The 20,051-nt window shown below is 50.9% G+C and overlaps 1 protein-coding gene across 1 annotated transcript in view; it reads right to left on the reverse strand.

Moving 5' to 3' along the window:
- The window catches only part of MYO18B (myosin XVIIIB), a 221,672-nt gene that overhangs the window by 112,836 nt on the left and 88,785 nt on the right, over positions 1-20,051 (reverse strand). The window contains exons 22-26 of the mRNA XM_065889514.1: positions 17,225-17,353; positions 15,270-15,413; positions 13,705-13,794; positions 513-632; positions 118-226 (exon numbers count right to left, since the gene is read on the reverse strand). Coding sequence (XP_065745586.1) covers positions 118-226; positions 513-632; positions 13,705-13,794; positions 15,270-15,413; positions 17,225-17,353 — 592 coding nt within the window. The remainder of the gene's footprint in view (positions 1-117; positions 227-512; positions 633-13,704; positions 13,795-15,269; positions 15,414-17,224; positions 17,354-20,051) is intronic.

Genomic DNA, 20,051 nt, shown 5'->3' on the forward strand with positions numbered 1-20,051 from the left:
ATGTCTCAGCCCCTAATGCAGCGCCTAGAGCATCGTGAGTGCGCAGTACATGTGAATGAATGGAATAAAGGACAGCTTTTCCACCAGCGTCTAATCCCATGGGTCCCAGTGGCTCACCTCCTCCAGTGCGACTCCTTTCCAAATCATTCAAGCGAATTTTCTGCTGGGCTTCTTCCAACTGCTTCTCCACTTCTCCCAAATTCTTCTGGACTTGCTCATACTTGCTCTGGAAGAGAGGTCTCAAGGTTTCAAACTGGAGCTAGACAGAGGCCATCTCACCTAAGGTGCCTCCAAACCAGTACTGGCCACCTACCCCCTGCACAGTCTTCACCCAGGACACCTGCAGGGCCAAGACTTAGGAAGACTCAAATGTCCTCCAGGACTCCGAGTGTGGGAGTCGGTAAGCCTGTGCATCCCAGATGTGAGCACAGGGCGGCGGGGGTGGTGGCAGGCCCGCCTCTCCCAGCCACTCTGCTCGGCCGCTCCCAGCCCCGGCACTCCCGACCACTCGCCTTTAGCTCCTGAACTTCCCGGGAGGCCCGCAGCCGCTCTGCCCGCTCACTCTCCAGCACGTGGCAGGCCACGTCCCCTTTGAAGCGCTCCTCGGCCAGCTCTGCGGTCAACTCTGCAATCTGGGAGGGGGAGGGGGAGGCAGGGTTACTTGCGGGCGCTGCACGCCCTTCCGCCTCCACACACACTCCACAGGACCACCCTTGGACTAATCACTGGGTCTTCTCGCAAGGCAACCCTTCAGCATAAGGTAGCTAAGAGCACGGGCGCTGGAATTTTACTGGTCCAGGTGTGTTAGAATCCCTGGCTTAACACTCTGAACCAGGCAGGACGCCTCTCGGACACTCAGTTCTCTCAGCTTTAGCGGGGGCGGGGATAACTGAGAGAATTGTCGTGAGGATTAAGATGATCCATGTAAAGCTCAGCACGGTGCCCAGCACACAGTAAGCATTCAATTAAAACCCACTTGTTCTAGTAGAAACTCTCCTTAGCCATCCTTCAGGGAGCCATCTCACTGGGCCAACCAACAGGCTCCCTCAGTAAGACACGCTCACGGGTGCCCACCTCCCAGGGATGCTCTCAGCCAGGAAACACCTGCACAGTTCCCCAGGGTCCACCTGCCCCTACCAGGTGACAGCCACACTCACCCGGTATCGGCTGTGTGTGCTCCCAACCTGTTTATGTCTCATACACTTTTACCGCCATTACCTATCCTATTAGCTATTACATAAACCTGTAAAATGGGACCAGGCAAAGAGTTTCCATGAAAACTAGGTTGAATGCTTTGGACGTAACAAACACAAGTGAGTTGCTTCTTAAAATTCTGTCAAACAGGTGTAGGTGCAAAAACTATAAAGAAAAAACCAGAAGTAAAAAATTTAGGCTTTTGCATTCAAATTTCTTTGCCATTTGCTCTGCTTTAAAGAAATCAAAACTGGAAATCATGTAGCTGTGTGTTAGGGGTGTGGTCCAAAAAAGAAGCAGGTCTGGGGTCAGACGCTTATCCTCAAAAGGGCTTTGGTCCTACCTCAGTAAGTTGAGGTAGACACGTTTAAAGTTGAAGATAAAAATGTTTATTTTTAAATGAATTCCCACTTGCACTGACTTTTTTTTTACCCCCCAAAGTAACCGGCCAACAACAAACACCAAACGGGTGAGTGCTTCTGCGGTCTTATTGTTCCAAAATACAGTCTTCTGGGTTAAAGGATATGCCAAAGAAAGTGAGGAGAGAAACATATGAGTGGACAGTTTAGACCAAGAGGCACAGAACTGACCTTGAACAGAAAAGGAGTCCTCATGAAACTGAGGCTACCCCTCGTGTGAGGCAATGGCTCAAGTCCGGAGGGAGAGAACGAAAAGAAAAAAAAATAGAGGTAAGAACCCCGTACAGGGTTCAAGTTCAGACACAACAACCAGCGTATTGCGTGACCCTGGACGAGTTTCTTCCTCACTGGGGCTGTGGTCACCTGAGCTACAAAATGCACTGAATTAGGTGATGTCTCCTATCCCTCTGGCAATCCCATTCTATGCCATAGATCTTGCATATAAAGATGTCAAAACACCACAGTTTCCCATCAGACCCTGTGTGTGGTACCGAGGGGCGGCTGTGTGGTGCTCTCACACAGACTCGAGGTGGCCCTTCTGGTGTGGAATCCAGCCCCCGTCAACAGTATCAGTTCACAGGCAGCCTCAAAAACCACTCAGCTGCCCCATGAAGAAGGAGGATGCAGATCTATGTGTTCTGACATTAAAAAAAAAAAAAAAAAAAAATCCCCAAGTCATACTGCCAAGGGGAAAAAAAAATAGAACATTTGGCATGTTTCCATTTTTGTCTGTACTTGCACAGAAAAAGGCACTCCCAAACTGCGAATGGGGATTCCCCCCAAAGGCACTCCCAAACTGTGAATGGGGATTCCCCCCGCACGGACCCCCGAAGGATGGACTCACAGAGGGCTCCAATTTCTTTGTGATGCATTTCTGTACTGGTGACTTTTTAAACCGCTTTTGTCATCAGAAAAACACAAAACAAAAATATCTTTTTTAAATAGTCTGAACCATAAATAGAGCTGGGGCTGCCCTGTCCATTCTATGCCCCCCACCTTTTTTTCTCCTCCAGCCCATCAGCTTCCCTCCCACTTTGCTGACCATACCAGTGACAGCTCAGGCCAAAATGCCAATTTCAAAGAACAGAGAAAAAAAACGAGGCTTAAGGGGAGTGTTCGGAAGTCACACAGCAAGTGAGCGACAGAGCGTGGATGTGGACCCAGGTCCCTCACGTCCAAGTACTGACCACCAGTTAAAGGGGACAGGGCTCTCTGGCCGTGTTCCTGGCTGTCTTTGGGGTGGGGCTTCCTTTGCTATTCCCCGCACTGTTGTCTCTAAAGTATTCATTGCAATGACCTTGGACGGTTGTTTAAATACAAATCTCAGGATCCTCAGATCCCCCAAACCGAAGTCTCTGAGGTGGGACCCAGAAATGTGAATTTCAACACACTCCAGGGTGATTCTTCAGCACCACGAAGTTTAAGAATTACTGCCGTAGAAATAGCTAGGATCGCCTCCTAATCTTGGCCTCACTTGGCTTTAGATGGGTTAGATTTGCCTATGGATGTGCAAAGGCATCAAGCTGGAAAAATGATCACTTGCCGTGGGTGCTGACTACAGGCCAGTGCAATCCAGGAGCGCCCCAGATCACACCCCTAAACACGCCCCGCATCCCCGAGATCAGCACTGATCCCATACACAACTGTGTTCCCTCTGCCTTAGCCAATCAGTATGACATTTAATTTGTGGTAATGGGCCTGAGCAAAGGGAGCACAAAATTAATTTAATGCATTAATTCTGAGTTCCACAGACCCCAAGTCTGGAGACAAAAGAACAATTAGTCCTTTCAACCTGGGGAAACAACAGCCGCTTTTAATAGAGACAGTAGCCCCTGACCTCCCCCTGTCCCCACAAAGCCCTCTCCCTTCACACATTTTGGGGTCTGGGGGCTCTGTCCGTGAGGTGAGGGGGAGGCACCACGCCCAGAGCTATTAGGTGAGTGCAAAATGAAGGCCAAGTTAATGAGGGGAGGGCCTGGTCTGCAAAGCCAGAAGGGTCCTCTGCGGATTGCTCCAGGACCAGTTAACCAGCAATTGTTCTGGAAGCCTCCCTGGGCCCATCACTTGGCCAAGTCATCAGAAACCCTCTTTCTACTTAGGGACAGCGACTCCAAGGGCCTGCCAGAGACGGAGGGACAGAAATGAATTAATCTGCTGTACATTTTGCACAAACAGAAATAATATATCCTGCACGCTGACAACATGCGCAGTTTGGGGCAACAGTGGGTATCGGGGATTTGAAGGATGTTAAATGCCGAGCACATGTGGGGTCCCGTGGGCTGTCACTGTCACCTGCCCTTCATGATACAAGCACCCCTGCCCTCAAAGACTCCACTGTCGAGTTGGGGAGAGAAGAAAACCACATGTGAGGCGCCCACGTGTCTTGCCTCAACCGTGCCCTGGGCTCTTATACTCAAGGACCCTCTGACCCCAAGTCACCTTTCCCGTCGAGAGCAAACAGCACCCTTTCCCTCTCCTCCTGTACTTTTCAGTTTAACCGAAAGGATCTGTTCATAATAAGCCCTTGAATGAGAAACAGCTCACTCATCCACCGCTGAGGACAGACGTAAGCTTACTGAGCACTGGGCACAGACGCCTTATGAGGAGGGTCTTTGCACAGGACAAGAAACAGGCACTAAGAGGTGAAACGATGTGCTCAAATCAGAGATGATGAGTCTCGGAGGGAGTCCGCCGGGGCGGTCTCACTCCCGGGTCCTGGCTGGACCTCTGTCCAGACGGCCCTCTGTCCCGCATCCACTGTCCAACTCAATCCCCTGCCCCTGGGCCCCTGGGGGCAGCAGAGCAGGAATCGTCGTCCTCCTGGAGCAGATGTGGGACAGCCGGCGGGTGCAGGTCAACGGCCTGATAAGACCTGGACCCCAACCACTCCACGGGGCCGTGGCCAAAGGGAGCCTTGTGGACCCCCCGTGGAAGGGAAGCCCCCATCCCCATCAACCTGAGTGGCTAAAACAGAAAATGGAAAAAAAATCAGAAGAGAGAAAAGAGAGAGAGGCGAGAAAATGAATCGACAGGTGAAGGGCGGCCTGACAGCAAGGCCAGCGGCGGGGGGCGGGGGGGCCGCTGTCTGCTGGTCAAGGAGATTAAGCAGGTCTCACGGTACCTGCCCCTAAAGCCGCCCCAGGCATCACGGACGACTCAGGACAAATCTCCGGGGGCCCCCAGAGACACAGGCAGACACCAGTGCAGGCACCACTGTATTTCTCTTCCCAGCTGGGGCCGCCACCTGCTCGTAAGTAACAGTAGTAGTGACAGTAACACCTTAGTCACAATCACCACCACAGGCAGTGCTGACGGCGTGCCCAGCACAGGCTAACCCACAGAACCCTCACGGCAACGCAGACAGGCGGGTACTGACGGCTCCAGACTGCAGATGACGCACCAGGGTGCAGACAGCCAAGGACACCCAGCCGGCCAGGGGCAGAGCTGGGCTATGAATTACGGCAGCCTGGCTCCTGAGCCTTCGCTTCTAACCCCACCATCAAACTGCCTCTTGGGGGCTCAAAGAACATGTGCTGAGTGAACGAACAAATGCGCGTAAACCAAGGAGCAAATTTCGGTGGAGATGGGCCGCTGCTTCAAGAACGCCGAGAGGAGGGGCATCTCCTGAGCGGGACATGTGGGCATGGACACGTCACCGACTGGCCTTGGGGGGAGAGGGGACAGTTACGGGCTTTCACGAGCTTTAGAAGGGGTCTTCAAGGAACCCTAGCACCCCCCAAAAGGATAATAACCCCTCAGGTGCTGTCACCCACACATCCCATCCTGAGAATGTTCGTTGGTCCGGCCCCGACCTTCAGGATGGAGTTCAACCCTCTAACATGCTTCTCACAGCCCCTGTGACCCGGCCCAGCTTCACGGCCTGACCCCCACGCCACAATCACCCTCGCTCCATGAGACACTCCAACCGCCAGGACTGCAGGTGCCAGATCAGGTCCCTGCTCTCTGTCTCTGCCCTTGCTCTGCCCTCCACCTGGAACGCCTCCCCACCCCATGGCCTGGCTGGGCCTGCTCAGCCTTCAAGACCCCTCCTCCGAGAAGCCCTCCCTGAGCCCATTCCCAGTCTGGGTAAATGCTCCTCCTGGATCCCAGACAGACCTGGGTTCCAATCCCAGCTCTGCTAGTCACGGGCTGTGTGATGTCAGACAGATCACTTCCCCTCTACGACCTTCACTTTCCTCATCTAGAACGTGGGGTACTAACACCTCCCTCACAGTGTGATTTGAAGGTAAAATGAGATGATGCAGGTAAAGTATCTATCACAGCACCTGGCACAGACACACTCCTCATTAAATGTTACTTTAATTCCTAACTTCGGCACTATTCCATTCATTCATTCAATGCCCACTGAATGCTTGGAGGGTGCAGTGTTATAGCTAAGATGTATCACTGTCTTTGAGGAACTCAGTTTGCTGGGGGGGGGAGGTAAAAAATATCAACTGTGTATTAGTCAGAGTGGGGATGCGTCAGAGGGAGTGTGATGGCTGCTTTACAGACACCTCCTCACACAGCCCTACACGGAGGAATGCGTAATATCACTGTCACCGTCTTACTCATGGTGACGCGAGGGCTCAGAGTCTTGAGGAATTTGCCTATAATCCCGCAGGAATGAGGGCACAAGGTCAGCCGTCCCGATGGACCCTCCGCTCCTGTCCCAGAGCATCAGGGCAGGTCATTGTCATCATCCCCGCCTCGTACAGCCCCCGCTTCTGCATTTGCGTTGCAAGGCAGCTAGAGACGAGACGATGGGCCCCATTTTCACCTGGGGAAGCAGAGGCACACAGAATGGACTTTCCAGCCGAGCCCTCCTCCGTGGGGCCTTGGCTCACCCCACCGAGGCCATCTTTAAACATGCTCACCCGGTGTCGGCAGAGCCTCTGCAGCTGGTTGTCCGCCGGGAGGATGCCCTCCCCGGCATGTGCCCCCAGTGAAGGCCCGAGAGACCCTAACATCTTGAGTCAGGTAGGAAACCAGGCTGTTTTATTCTCCTGGGGACGAGGGGCTACCACATCCCGTCCCCACCGAGGCAGAGCGCTGTGCCAGGGCACGGAACCAGGCGTCAGGAGAGCTGGGTTGAGGTCAAGGCCCGTGACCCCCAGCAAGTCATTTCCTGTCCCCTCCTAGAGGTCAGCTGCTGCTGGACATCACGGCCATCACAGCCACCTCCCTCAGGGCTATGCTAACGCACTTCTGCCCTAAGTCTCCAGTCCCCGCTGCATCCTGGTGATTCTCTCGGCAATTCCTTACCCAGAAGTGAAACTTCCTGGGCTAATGAGGCCAGACATCGGAGCGCACGGGCCTCCGTCTTCTGCTGTAAATGAGGTCCTGGATATATTCCAGAGAGAGAAGAGACGGCCCCTCTCTCACGCACCGTCACGTGCTCCCGCAGCCTGCCAAGGGCTCCCTACTAGACTGGTTGCTTCCTTGTGAAAATAAAAAACCCCACTTGGCATGCAGGCCGATTTTGCACGCTTGAAGAAGATTTACAGCCAGCGACTCAGAGGTTCCTCGTCCCCTCTTCCGCTCCTTCGCAAATGAAGCACACAAATCATTTTGCCATAATGTTGTCTTTTGACTAAAACCCGTCAAGTGGGAGCTCCCACTGACAAGGCAACACCATGTTTCAGCCACGGTCCTGCGGATGTTTCCCCTGCTGAGACGAGGGTGGGGTACAGACGCTGCGAAGGGGGCTGGGGGTCTTCAGGAGGCACAGCCCTGAAGGAGTGTCTGCTCCCCAACTGTCAACAGGAACTCGCTTCCAAGAAAGGAGAACCGCGTGGAAGGAGATGGGGAAGAGACACTTCGTATTAATGTTTCTCAGAGTGTGATCCCTGGACCAGCAGGTTCAACATCACCTGAGAACTTATTAGAAACACAGAAGCTCCAGGGCCGCCCCAAGCCACCGACTCAGAACCTCGAAGGCCGGGATCCAGCGATCTACATCCTGACACGTCCTCTCGGGGATTGTGACACACGTTCACCACTGCTCTAACACAGCACAAGCCTCCCGCATCAGAGTCGCCTCAAGGCTTGGTGAAGAAGCACTGAAGGACCCCCACCTCCAAGATTCCCTCCTGGGTCAAAGCCTTGAGAGATGGGACCAGGGAAGCTACAGGGTTACCAGCTCTCTGGATCGTTCCGATGCTCTTTAAAGCGCAAAAGCAAGCAATATAAATCACCAGTAGCTTTGCCCAGGCCGTGGGTGGGAGGTGGTGGGGAGGGAAGGGAATTAGAGCCCTTTCTTCAAAAGGAATCTTACTTGGGCCCCAACATGCTACATTTCACCAAATCCGAGCTGCCACTGATTGTAAGATGCGTCCTGAGTCCAGAGGTGTACAAGGGGAGGAAATAATGTGCACCTGAGAATCGATAAAAACAGAATGAGGGCTTCCCTGGTGGCGCAGTGGTTGAGAGTCTGCCTGCCGATGCAGGGAACGCGGGTTCGTGCCCTGGTCCGGGAAGATCCCACATGCCGCGGAGCGGCTGGGCCCGTGAGCCGTGGCCGCTGAGCCTGCGCGTCCGGAGCCTGTGCTCTGCAGCGGGAGAGGCCACAACAGTGAGAGGCCCGCGTACCGCAAAAAAAAAAAAAAAAAAAAAAAACAGAATGAAACCGAAAAAGTGCATATACTGTAATGGATGCAGGTTTGGGAGTCCTGGAGCCCTCTGACCTCCTCCTCGCCCTCTGGTGGGTCTGAAGAGAGGCAGGGCTTCAGAAAACACTTCAAATTACTGCATCAGAGAAGGCAAGCCACAGAGTGGAAGGCATGTGTACTACTCACATTGAGCAACTGACCTTATATCCACGGCATATAAAGAACTGCTACAAATCAACAAGAAAAGCAACAGAAAAGACGTGAAAGACCACTTTGCCAAGAGGATAACCAAATAGCCAAAAACATGTGAAGAGGTGCAAATTAAAATCACAATGTACAAGTGCACACCCACCACAATCGCTAAATGAAAAAGGCAGATAAGGCCCAGCGCGGGTAAGGACGTGGAGCGGGCAGAATGCTCACCTGTGGCCACGTGCAAGTGCAAACCGACACAAACACGGTAGCAAGCTGTTTGGCAGCATCTACGAAAACTGAACACAGAAACAACTTAAAACCCAGCCATTCCAGCCCTACGTGTATTCCTAACAGAAGTGTATGACCTGTGCACCAAAAGACACGTGTGAGGATGTTCACAGCAGGCTTGTTCTTTATAGCTGAAAAAGAGAAACAACTGAATGTTCCTTTAGAGTAGAAGGGATAGACAGTGGTCTCTGTGCATAATGGACTACTCTACAGCAAAGGGAGGGAGTGATCCACCATCACCCATGACAAGGTGGATGAATGTCACAAATGATGTCAAATGAAAGAAACCAGATACAAATGAGTACGCATCTTTGATGAATTTAGGTAAAGTGCAGAAACAGGGAGAGAACTAATCTATAGTGTCAGAAGTCAGTTTGGTGGTTACGGGTGGAGGGTAGTGGCTGAAAGGGGGCATCAGGGGGGAATCTGAGGGAAGCTCGGAGTGACCTGTGTCACACTCTGGGTGCTGGTTGCATTGGTGTGCCCATTTTGTGAAAATTCATTAAGCTGTACACTTAATATGTGGGCATTTTTTGTATGTTGGACCTTACCATAAAGTCTAAAAGGCAGGAGGAAAGGAGAAACAGGAGGAAGAAGAGGCGGCAGAAGCGGGGGTTTGAGAAGGAAGAGGAAGAAATCCTAACACTCAGTCATCTAAATGTGCTTCCTGGATAAAGCACGGCTTTGACTCCTGGCTGAATTCTCTTTATGGCACTGGCATCACACCCTTGGCTTGCATTTCAAGGAGATGCTACCAAAGAAACTTCTCTAATATCTAGATTATCTCAATACCCTGAAAAGTTACTTTTTTCTCAAGCAACAGGTGTGCGTGTGTGTGTGTGTGTGTGTGTTTAACCTAGGCACAACATGTCTATGGAATATCCTGTTTTCCTCTTTGCTTTGGTTGCTAGAAAGCTCAGTGTCAAAATTTCGGCCCCCTTTGAATGGTTCCACTCACCCATTCTGTGTCTATTCTGTACCTGGGGCCGGGCTGACGTGATGAGCAAGACACATCCCTGCCCTTGGGTTCTCCCAGTCTAGCTGGGACACAGGAGGTGATTAGGTTGCACCAATCAATGCTGTGAGAGGAAGGAAGCACAGGGCCAGGGGAAGAATATTGTGGGGGCCTAACCCACCCTTAGAGGGTCAAGGAAGGCTTCTTGGAGGAAGCACCACCTGAACTCAGTAAGAAGGGATGACCAGACATTTACCCGGTGAAGAGAGTGGAGACGAATGTTCCAGGCAGAGGGAACAGCACAGGCAAAGGCTGTGAAGTAAGAGTGAGTCAGAGGCCAATGGTAAATGTCTATATTCTAACTCTTTCCCTGCCTTTGTATATTCCTCAACTCTTAGTTCCCTTTGCTCTGATTTTCTTAGCTTTAAATTTTTATCTTATTTTTTCAAGGCCCCATGCATTCAACCGTGTGTGATACAAAGACAAAAAGAGCCTGGACAGAATATTCCGTAGGTGCTGACACGTCTCCGCTTGGTTCAGGTCTCAGAAGCCTGGCTCCCTCCCTCTCTCCTCCCAGCGTCCCATAAGCTGGAGCTCTAGATGCTAGAGATGCTCACCGCATCCCTCTCTCCAAGTCTCCCCCAGCAGCTGACACATCGCAAACTCCCAAGTCCAACCTGACAGCTCGAGATGAATTACTGCATCAAGTGTCAGCTCGGCGGGAAGGAATTTCTACCGGGAAGTCACTGATATTCCCCACCAGCCCACAGAGCTCCGATTTTTTGCTTCTGCTGCTCTACTCATGGCTACTTCCGGCAAGAGAGGTCAGGCCACTGGCCCTCTGGAGCCTCGATGGAGAACGTAAGGCGCTCTCAGTTGTCATTTCGTCTCCGCCTCACAGTCTCGTCCACGAGAGGGGCACTGGCTCATGGCGCAGCAGCCCCGCCCGTCCAGCTTCTCCTAACTCTGTGTGCAGACGTGACTCTCCCTTCCAGGGGCCCCTGCCTCTTGCCTGACCGTGGGTGTGGATTAAGCAGACAGAGGACCCTTGGTGGGGAGAGTGGACACAATCACGGGGAGGATGAGAAGGGTGGAAAAGAGACAGCCCCCCACCCCAACTTCATTCCATGCCCCACGTGAGCCAGCGAGGCTCAACTCAGGCTGTGAACGTAGAGCGAAGGTTGAGTTATGTTGGCTTGATGGTGAATCTAATTTCAGTCCCCATTAGCCATCAACCAAACCAAGCAACATTACCAGTAATGACAACATCACAGCCTCGCCGGCAGAGAACGCTCTAGCTTTGCTCTGGACTGAGCTTTATCTCATGTTGCTTCAGGACCTTGGCACTCGCTGTTTCTACCCTTCCTCCAGATCTGCACAGAAACGGGTACAGCAAATCGTTCAGATCTACATTCAAATATCTCAGTCCACAGACGTCTTCCCTGACCACTCAGGAAATACTGGCCCGCACTTGACCTCCCTCCGCCGCCACCTCGCTCTGCTTAATACCTGCAGCACTCCACGATCTGAAACTAGTTTGCGTGTTTATTTACTTGTGATCTGTCTCCCTCTGTTGGCCTGGAGACTTTGTGAGGACAGGGACTTTGCTTTGTCCCTGGCTGTATCCAAGGGGTCGGTCCGGTTGAATGTCTGCCACACGGGAGATGCTCAGACACAGTATGTGATGAACAAGGGAAGAAATAAGCTCCACCTAACTCCACCAGAAGCCTGTGAGGTACCCAGGGCTTCCTGAAGAAAGGCAGCGAAGCATTCAACTAGGGTGCAAAATTGAAGGCAGCACCGAAAACCTCAGAAAACAAGACAAATTAAAGACGTTAACGCAATCTTTAAGAAAATCAAAATTAATGCCAAAAATCTGTGATGACTAAAATATCAAACTTTTAAATAAAGAATCAAGACAGGATCCCACCATGCAGAGTTCATCACTTGCCTCACCCTAATCTTGACCCGTAAACCCTGCATTTATTTAAAATTCTGATATTCTGCTCATCCTGGATTTTTTTTGTTGTTTTTTGTTTTTGCGGTACGCGGGCCTCTCACTGTTGTGGCCTCTCCCGTTGCAGAGCACAGGCTCCGGACGCGCAGGCTCAGCGGCCATGGCTCACGGGCCCAGCCGCCCCACGGCATGCGGTATCTTCCCGGACCGGCGCACGAACCCGTATCCCCTGCATCGTCGGCAGGCGGACTCTCAACCACTGCACCTCCAGGGAAGCCCAATCCTGGATTTTTTGCATTCAATTTACCTCTTAAAAGATACTGCATTAAATATTACTTATCTCGCTGAGTTTTTGGTGCCCCTTTTAATTCTGTGCCTCAGACACATGCCTTCCTCTCCTCACCCTCATCCGGGCCCCGAGAGCTGAATGGGATGGCAAGTTTTCCTTGGAGAGCTCTTTCGTGGTCTCCCCACAGCTCAGTGACCGTGCCCCCACATTATACGGAATGAAGACGTGTAGGGGTCTGTAATCTGAGATCGTCTCCTTGGGGGCAGGGCCATCTGGTTCACGTCTTCATCCCCAGCCCACGAACTCAATCCCCAGCCAAAGAGAGAAAACCCCAGCCTGCAGTCACACACGCCCCAGCCCAACCTTCCCCAGTCGCGTGTCCCTTCCATCCCCCAGAGTCGGCCACTATGCAGAATCCGGCATTATTCCCGTGGATATCTTGACACCATAACTACATAGGTATGTTCCCCAATCACTGCACAGTACTGCTGGGCACATTCTAAAAACTGATATGCACTGTAACATATTTTAGGCATTCTTTTGTAAAGTCATCCTTTTCCTTCAGCATTTTGTTTTCGAGGGCAATCCACGCTGGTTCATGTATCTCTGGTTGAAGGGTCAGGAAACGTCTGCTATAAGAGCCAGACAGTAAATATTTTAATCTCTGCAGGTCATACAGCCTGTCACAACTGCTCGACTCTGCCTCTGTAGCACGAAGGCAGCCAGAGACTAGGCACAGGTGAATGGGCGCGGCCGTGTGCCCGTAAAACTTACAAAGAACGGGTGGCGAGATGCATTTGCCCTGTGGGCCATAGTTCGCCTGCCTCTTTATCCATTTTCACTTTGGTAACTGAGTTTTTAGTATAACAAAATGTGTTCATCCATTCTGTCAACAGACTCCCTTTCGGGTGTTCACATTTCTTCAACATGACAAATGTTGCTGCTATAAGCTTCTTGTCTTTTCATTTAGGTGAGAGAGTTTCTCCTGCATGTGTATCTAGAAGTGGAATTGCTGGGCCACAGGGTACAGGCAGCTTCATCTTTCAGAGATAATGCTAGATTGTTCAAGAGCCATGAGATCAATTTACACTCCCACCAGCAGCAGGAGCTCCTGCTGCTACACCCCTGCCAGCACTTGGCTACATCAGACTTCTGGATTTTGCCCATCTGAAGCGTGAAATGCCACCTATTGTATTAATTCACATTTCCTGATTGCTAGTTAGTTGCTCATCTTTTCATGAGTTTATTGGCCATCTGAACTCCTGATCCTCAGAACTCTTGCTCCCGGGAACTGCCAATTCCTAATTTTTGCCCATTTTTTTAAACGGGAGTGTTTGCCTTTTTTTCCATTTGATTTGAGGAAATTCTTTACATATCCTGGTTACTCTTTATCAATTATACGTGTTGCAAATTTCATCTCCCAGTGTGTGGTGTGTCTCCGTTTTATGCTCTGACAACCAGAAGCTGATTACTTTACTGGGGTCACAGTGATCGTTTTCCCCCTGTGATTTGTGCTTTTGTGACTTATTGAAGAAATTCTTCCCTTTGGAGCCAAATGACATGAGTCTGAATCTCAGCTCTATACTTGCTGGTTGTGTGGCCTGGGGAAGGTACCTAATATCCCAGAGCCTCAGTTTCCTCCTCTGTAAAACGAGGACAGTAACAGCATGCACTTCACGGGGTTACTCTGAGGAGGCCCGAAGGCGCTTAGCACCATGCCAGGCTCATCCTTGTCACCTTCTCCATCGGCAGACCTCCCCCCGCACAGGGACCCCGCACAGGAGGGATGGGGCTACCTTGCTCTCCAGAAGGTCTGTGTTCTGCCGCAGATCACTCCGAGACCTCTCTGACTTTTCTAGCTTCTGTCTCAGCGCTGTAAGCTCCGCCTACAAAAGCAAACACCTTAACAGAAGCCATTCTGCACTGGAGGTATAGGTTCCATGTACATAAAGAGTGGCCAGGGAACGAAGTGGGCAAGTCAGCAGCCTATCTGTGATGACACCCAGATGCCAAGTTCCTACGAGGGATGTCTTCTTTGACCATCTCTGAATATCAATGTCTCTGCTCACGCAAGTCTGGTCTATACCAGCCCAGTCTAGGGGCTGAAGGCAAATACTCAGAACAGGACCGCTGCTTATCCTGAGACCGGGCACGCCCGAGTGAGACGGGTGCTCAGTTCTTCGTCTTCCCTAATTATCACTTTTTGGCCAGTGGGTCAGCACGAGGTTTACAATACCACCATTAGGAGCAACTGAAATGCCCACGCACTGAAGGCTGGTGGAGTGAGCCATGGAACACACACACCAAGGAGGCCTATGTGGCCATGAAAAGGGAACAAGGAAGACTTCTTTAAAAATGGGAATCGTGTGACGATATATAAATGTATCACATTAACGTGTTGCACACCTTAAATTCACAATGTTGCAGGTCCAATATACTTCAGTTAAAACATTTTTTTAAAGAAAATCCAAAACAATAGACATGCCATGATTCTTAAAATATATTTTGAAGTGAAAAATGCAAGTTGCAGAAGAAAACATAGTATGCTACCTTTTGTGTAAAAAAGGAAGGAACCATTAGTTTAGTGTGTGTGTGTGTGTGTGTGTGTGTGTGTATACAGGCATACTTTGCTTCACTGAGCTGGGCTTTATTGACTTTGCAGACATTGCATTTTTTTACAAATTGAAGGTTGGTGGCAACCCTGTGCTGAGCAAGTCTACTGGTGCATTTTTTCCAACAGCATTATTTTTCAGTTAAGGTACGTACGCTGTTGTTTTAGACAGAATGCTATTGCACACTTAATAGACTAAAGTATAGCGTCAACTTTTGTAGGCTCTGGGAAGCCACCAAATTCACGTGACTCACTTTATTGTGATACCCACTTTATCTCGGTGGTCTGGAACTGAACCTGCACTCTCTCTGAGAAATGCCTGTATTTGCTAATTTTTGCAAAAAGGAACAGGCAGGATAAACCAGAAACCAATCAGAGCAGTTATCTATAACAGGTGGGTGCTAATAGGGTAGAAGGGAGAGTAAGGGGAGCGCCCCCTGAGAGATAAGAAGATAAAGGACTCAAAAACTCTCCCCTTGAGTCTCCCGGATGAGCAGTAAGCGAGCGTTTGCACGCCCCCGGGGTGGTGATGGCGCCTCTGACCAGCACCCACTAGCCCACAGAGGAGCTGGCCGCATGGTGGAGGGAGGTCTGTGTCGAAGGGAGCAGAGGGATATCTGCAAGGGGGCAGCGAGGGCTGTTGGTGGAGCATTCCCAGATGAAGAATTTCAAGGGGTGGGGCACTGGGTCTGGATGCAAACACTAAGGGGCGGGGCGGAGGGAGGCGCCCTGCCTGCCCTGTGGACCCACCTCCTTGGCGCGGAGCTGCTCCTCCCCGATGGTGGCACTCAGCAGGGGCCGAAGGGAGCCCAGGAGCTGCCACCACGGCCAGTCCTTGACCGCCAGGAACACAGCCACATTCTTCTGGATGCACTGGGCAGCCAGCCGGTGAATCTGCAGGGGAGGGAGAGTGGAAACTGAAGGGCCTTTCCCAGCCCAGTTGAAGGAGGCAGAGGGTGGCAAAGGGGGTACAGGAAATGGATTTATCCTAGTGGAAGGGATTGGGTAAATTAAAAAAAAAAAACAACCTTCCTTTCATGGAGTCAGGCTCCTGGCATCAATATTAGGCCACAGTTTAATCTTGCATAATCTAATAATAATAATAATAGGACAAGGAGTAGAAAATATTATATAAAACAACAGGTTCACCTCTTACATGGGGATCAGGCTCAAAAGTCACTGTGCAAGGCAAAAACTATCCTCAAAAATCCCTGACACTGCCTGCGAGAAACAGTGGCCACGATTATGTCGCTAGTTGATATTTAAGGAAGGGATATTATTTTAAGCGCATTTAAACACAAATTCCATGCTTCCCACTCTTCAGTGTGCATCGGAATCTCCTGGAATGCTTGTTAAAACACAGACGGCTGGGCTCTACCCCAGAGGGTCGGATTCAGTGAGTCTGGGGTGGGGCCCGAGAACCTGCATTACTCACAATGCAGGTCCGGGCACCACACTTTGAGAACTGCTGACCTAGTGCATTCTTACCATAGGTGGGAATCAAGCTGACTAAGAAGCCAGAGGTCCTTTCCCTTTGCCACCATCACAACAGCCAAGGCTCGTACAGCTGGCACAGCGCCTCCTACGGGCCATACACTGCCCAGAGCATCTTACATGCACCAGCTTAGTCCTCACTACAGCCCTGTGAAGGTAGGTGTTGTTATTATCTCCATTTTAGATGGGAAAACTGAGGCACAGAGAGGTACAGTTACGTGCCCAGTGCCACACAGCTTCTCAGTGGCAGTGTTAGGATATGAACCCCTGCAGTCTGGCTGCAGACACAGCCCAGGCGCTTAATTAACCTCTATTTCAAATCATCCCAAGGCATAAACTACCTGAGTGCAGTGCGCTGGTAAAACTGCCTACAGTATTTTCACTATTAATGTTCTTGCCTTTTTCTGTTCTTACCAAGTACGTACAAGGGAATTTATCAATTCACATAAGCTGGAGGCATGTGCGCTGAGACTCATTCTGGTGGCAGTAATAAACAACGACAACACTAAGGCAATGGCAGCTGGTATTTACCGAGCAGTAACGATGAGCCACGTACTGTACTACGTGCACATTATCTCATGTCACCTCCACTCAGGTACTATGTGGTACAGATGGGATTCGAACACGCTTCCTGTTTGTCTCCAGAGCCGTGCTGCCTTTCTCCATCATGCAGGCTACAGAAAGGAGACTCAGTCTCCGGATATGTCTGAGGATGGTGGCCCAGGGTGGTTCAGGACTGAGGACTCTGACCTTGCCCTCTGGTCCCAAAGGCCTCTGTGGCCAGGTCCTGCCCACGTGCTCTCTGCTGACCCATGAAAGCCAAGTTCTCCAGAGATGGGACCGGTTGAAACCATTTCCAACCCAGGAGGGCTTGGACAACCTCGTGGATATCCTGACCAAGGCTAACATCGGTGGTGATTTGATGTCAGTGTCCTAGAACAATCATATCATCTTACAAAGTGTCTATTGAAGTCTGACCACTCGGGGTGGGTCTGTGGACCAGCCACACTGGCACCATCACGGGAGACGGGCAGACCCCGTGCTCACCCCAGACCCACTGGACCAGAATCCACACGTTAACATCCCACTGGAGATTCGTGCACAAGAGGAAGCGTGAGAAGCAGGGATTACAGCCCTCAGACCGGCACAGATGGTGCTTTTCCCCGATCCCGCGCCCCTGCCAGGTTCACAAGGCACCTGGGCCCCCGCACCTTCAGCTTCTTGAATTCCTGGCGAGACAGAAAGCCCTTGCAAGCCGCCTGCAACAAGATGATGCTGTGAGACACCAGCTTCTCCCGCTGCTTCTCCAGCCTGGAGACCACGCCCGCCTTGAGGAAGACCTGGAAGGAGAGAAGGCTGCAGGTGACTTCGCTGCCACCAAATCAGACTGCCTCAAGTGGGAGGGGCTGCCGCTCAGACCCCAGTTCTCCTAGACCTACCCGAAGTATCTGTCAGTAGCTGCCCTTGACTGGGGGTCTAAATGGTCAGAGCACCTTGCCTCCTGATGCCTCCTCTTTCCCTTCTTCTGGCCCCTGGATGCTCAGAGTGTGGTCCATGTACCTTAGCATGGTCACTGTCACCTCCTGGGAGTTTGTTAGAAACGCAGCATCTCAGGCCCCACCCCAGAGATGCGGAATCAGAACTGGCATTTTCATTTAATCCCCAGGGGATTCATGCACACACTCATTTGAGAACCACTGGTAGGACAGACCTGCCTAAGCATCTCTGTGCACCGGAATCACCCAGGGAAGGTGGTCAATGCACATTCCCAGGCCCCACCCCAGGATATGCAGAATCATGGGCTTGGTGTCAGTCCTGGGTGTGCGTTCTTTTTTGATAAGTGCTGTTGGCCCTGAGACAAGCGCCACCCCAGAAATACTCGGTCCTGCCTTATAAGGAGGGGCGGAGAATGTGGGGGAAGTGAGGACAGCCCTCCTTGGTCAGGAGGGGATGGGGCCTGGCGGGTGCCACCAGCGGGAGGTGTAGGCATTGAGCAGAACACAGCGGAAAACACAGCTTCCAGGCCTTGGTGCATCAATAATGGATGAGGGCCCCTGCAGCAAAGTGATCACTGCCTCCCCGGCACCCTCGCAGCTGCCCCCAAGAGACTGCAGGGAACACGGGAGGGTTTTCAGAGGGAACCAGAAGCTCTGGGGCCAGGCCTGCTCCGGCCAATGCGGTGGGGTCATTAAAGCTGGTGTCGCCTCCCCAGAGGCAAAGGAAAGACACTCTGCTGCTGGGATATGCATGAGTCGGTGACAGGGGAGGGTTACGTTTCAGACGCCTTGGTGACGCTTATTTCTAAGCACAGTCCTGTGCGTTTCTTTGCCAGATGTGGCTTGTAGCCCCAAAGGTGTTCAGTTTCTCTGGAGCCACTGGTGAGCTCCACCTTGATCAGCGACATTGTCAAGTAATCCATGACATTATCAATCAATGGGTAACACTGATGGAGCCCTCCTGTGTTCTGGCTCTGAACTAACCATTGGGTATGCAGGCAAAGCACTTTCCATGCAGAATCTTACATGGTAGTTACAACAATCCCCCCATTTCACGGAGGGAGAAACTAAGGCTAAAAAAGGCATGTGTCAACAACCCTCCACCAGCAGGTGGTAACACCGGGATTTACTTCCCTCTCTCTGACTCCAGATGAGACTACAATTGTCACTGAATGTAATTAACATTTGCATGGCATCTAAATTTTTCAAAGCTCTTTCTCCTATGTCCCATTTTAATATGCAGAACAGTCCCACGAGGAATCTGTCGGCTCAAGGAAGCTGTGTCACTGACTCAAGTTCACAGAGCTGGTGGTCAGCAAAGCTGAGACTCGAACCCAGAACCTCAAGTCCACGCCCTGTACCCGTTCTCAACATCGGCAAGAAGCTTCACTTCCTCGCTCACATGATCCAAACACCGGGAGTTTGAGGCTGAAATGCAATTTGATTCCAGGTGGAACAAAGGGTCTCAATCGATTCTCCATTCCCTTAAACCTATTTTCTGTAATGAAGACCACTCTGCTAATCCCACAGTAAGCTTTTTCTCAGAGGGAGAATGGAAATTAGCGCAGCCAATCAGTGCTAACTCTGTTTTGCAACCCTCCATCGCTTTACAGAACACTACCAGCCAGGACCACCAAGACAATTAGCCTCATTGAAATAAACACACGATTGACTCATTACCTATCAGATTGCTTCAATAATTACTGCATTAATTTCACAAGCTAGTGAGTCCCACAAGCTGCTATAAAAAAAAAATCAATGATCAAAGTGATGACGGCGCTAGTCCATACATTACAAAAGGCAGCGAGTGCTGCCAACACCGTTATTGATTAAGTATGAGGCTTTCATTAAAAAGATAATTGGAAACGACCATGCACAGAGTGGGAGTAAGTCATCGCCCCTGCAGAATCTTAGCTTGATTTTTTTTCTTTTCCTTTTAAGAGCATACTCCGACCAGAAGGCCGATGGCATGTGGAATCCCACCTTTTTCATAAATGTCATGGCCCTCGGCACAGGCTTTGATAAGGTACCTGGGGGCTGAGAATCACAAAGAAAAATCTAAATTATTCACTTTTCAGGGGTCCAGCTGCTTATCGGGCCCACGCAGAGTGTAACATCCCAACATCCCTATCTTTAAGGGATCTCTGGAAGCCAGTTAGGCAAGCCAAGGTTTAAAAATCTAATATGGCAACCACTCTCCTTTCTGGTATTGCTGAGGAATTAGCTACCCGCCTCTTAGTAATTTTCCAGATTAGAGGAGTTTAATTCTTTAAACATTAAAACGCTATCCTGTTTGACAAGCATCCTGACCCCGTTGGCAAATGCCTGCCACGAATGATGACAGCCAGCCCCTGTTAAAGGACAATTTACTGAGTCCCACAGCCAGCTTGGGAGGTAGAGAGCAGTGGGTCCATTTTACAGATGCAGGAACTGAGGCTCAGAGAGGCTAAATCACTTACTCAAGATTCACACACAGTTAGGCAGTGGTGGGGCCTGGGTGTGGACCTGGTCAGCCTGTTCTCTTCCCCTATTCACAGCCTTC

This window comes from Phocoena phocoena, chromosome 13 (genome assembly GCF_963924675.1).
Source record: "Phocoena phocoena chromosome 13, mPhoPho1.1, whole genome shotgun sequence".
In the NCBI taxonomy this organism is placed as follows: domain Eukaryota; kingdom Metazoa; phylum Chordata; class Mammalia; order Artiodactyla; family Phocoenidae; genus Phocoena; species Phocoena phocoena.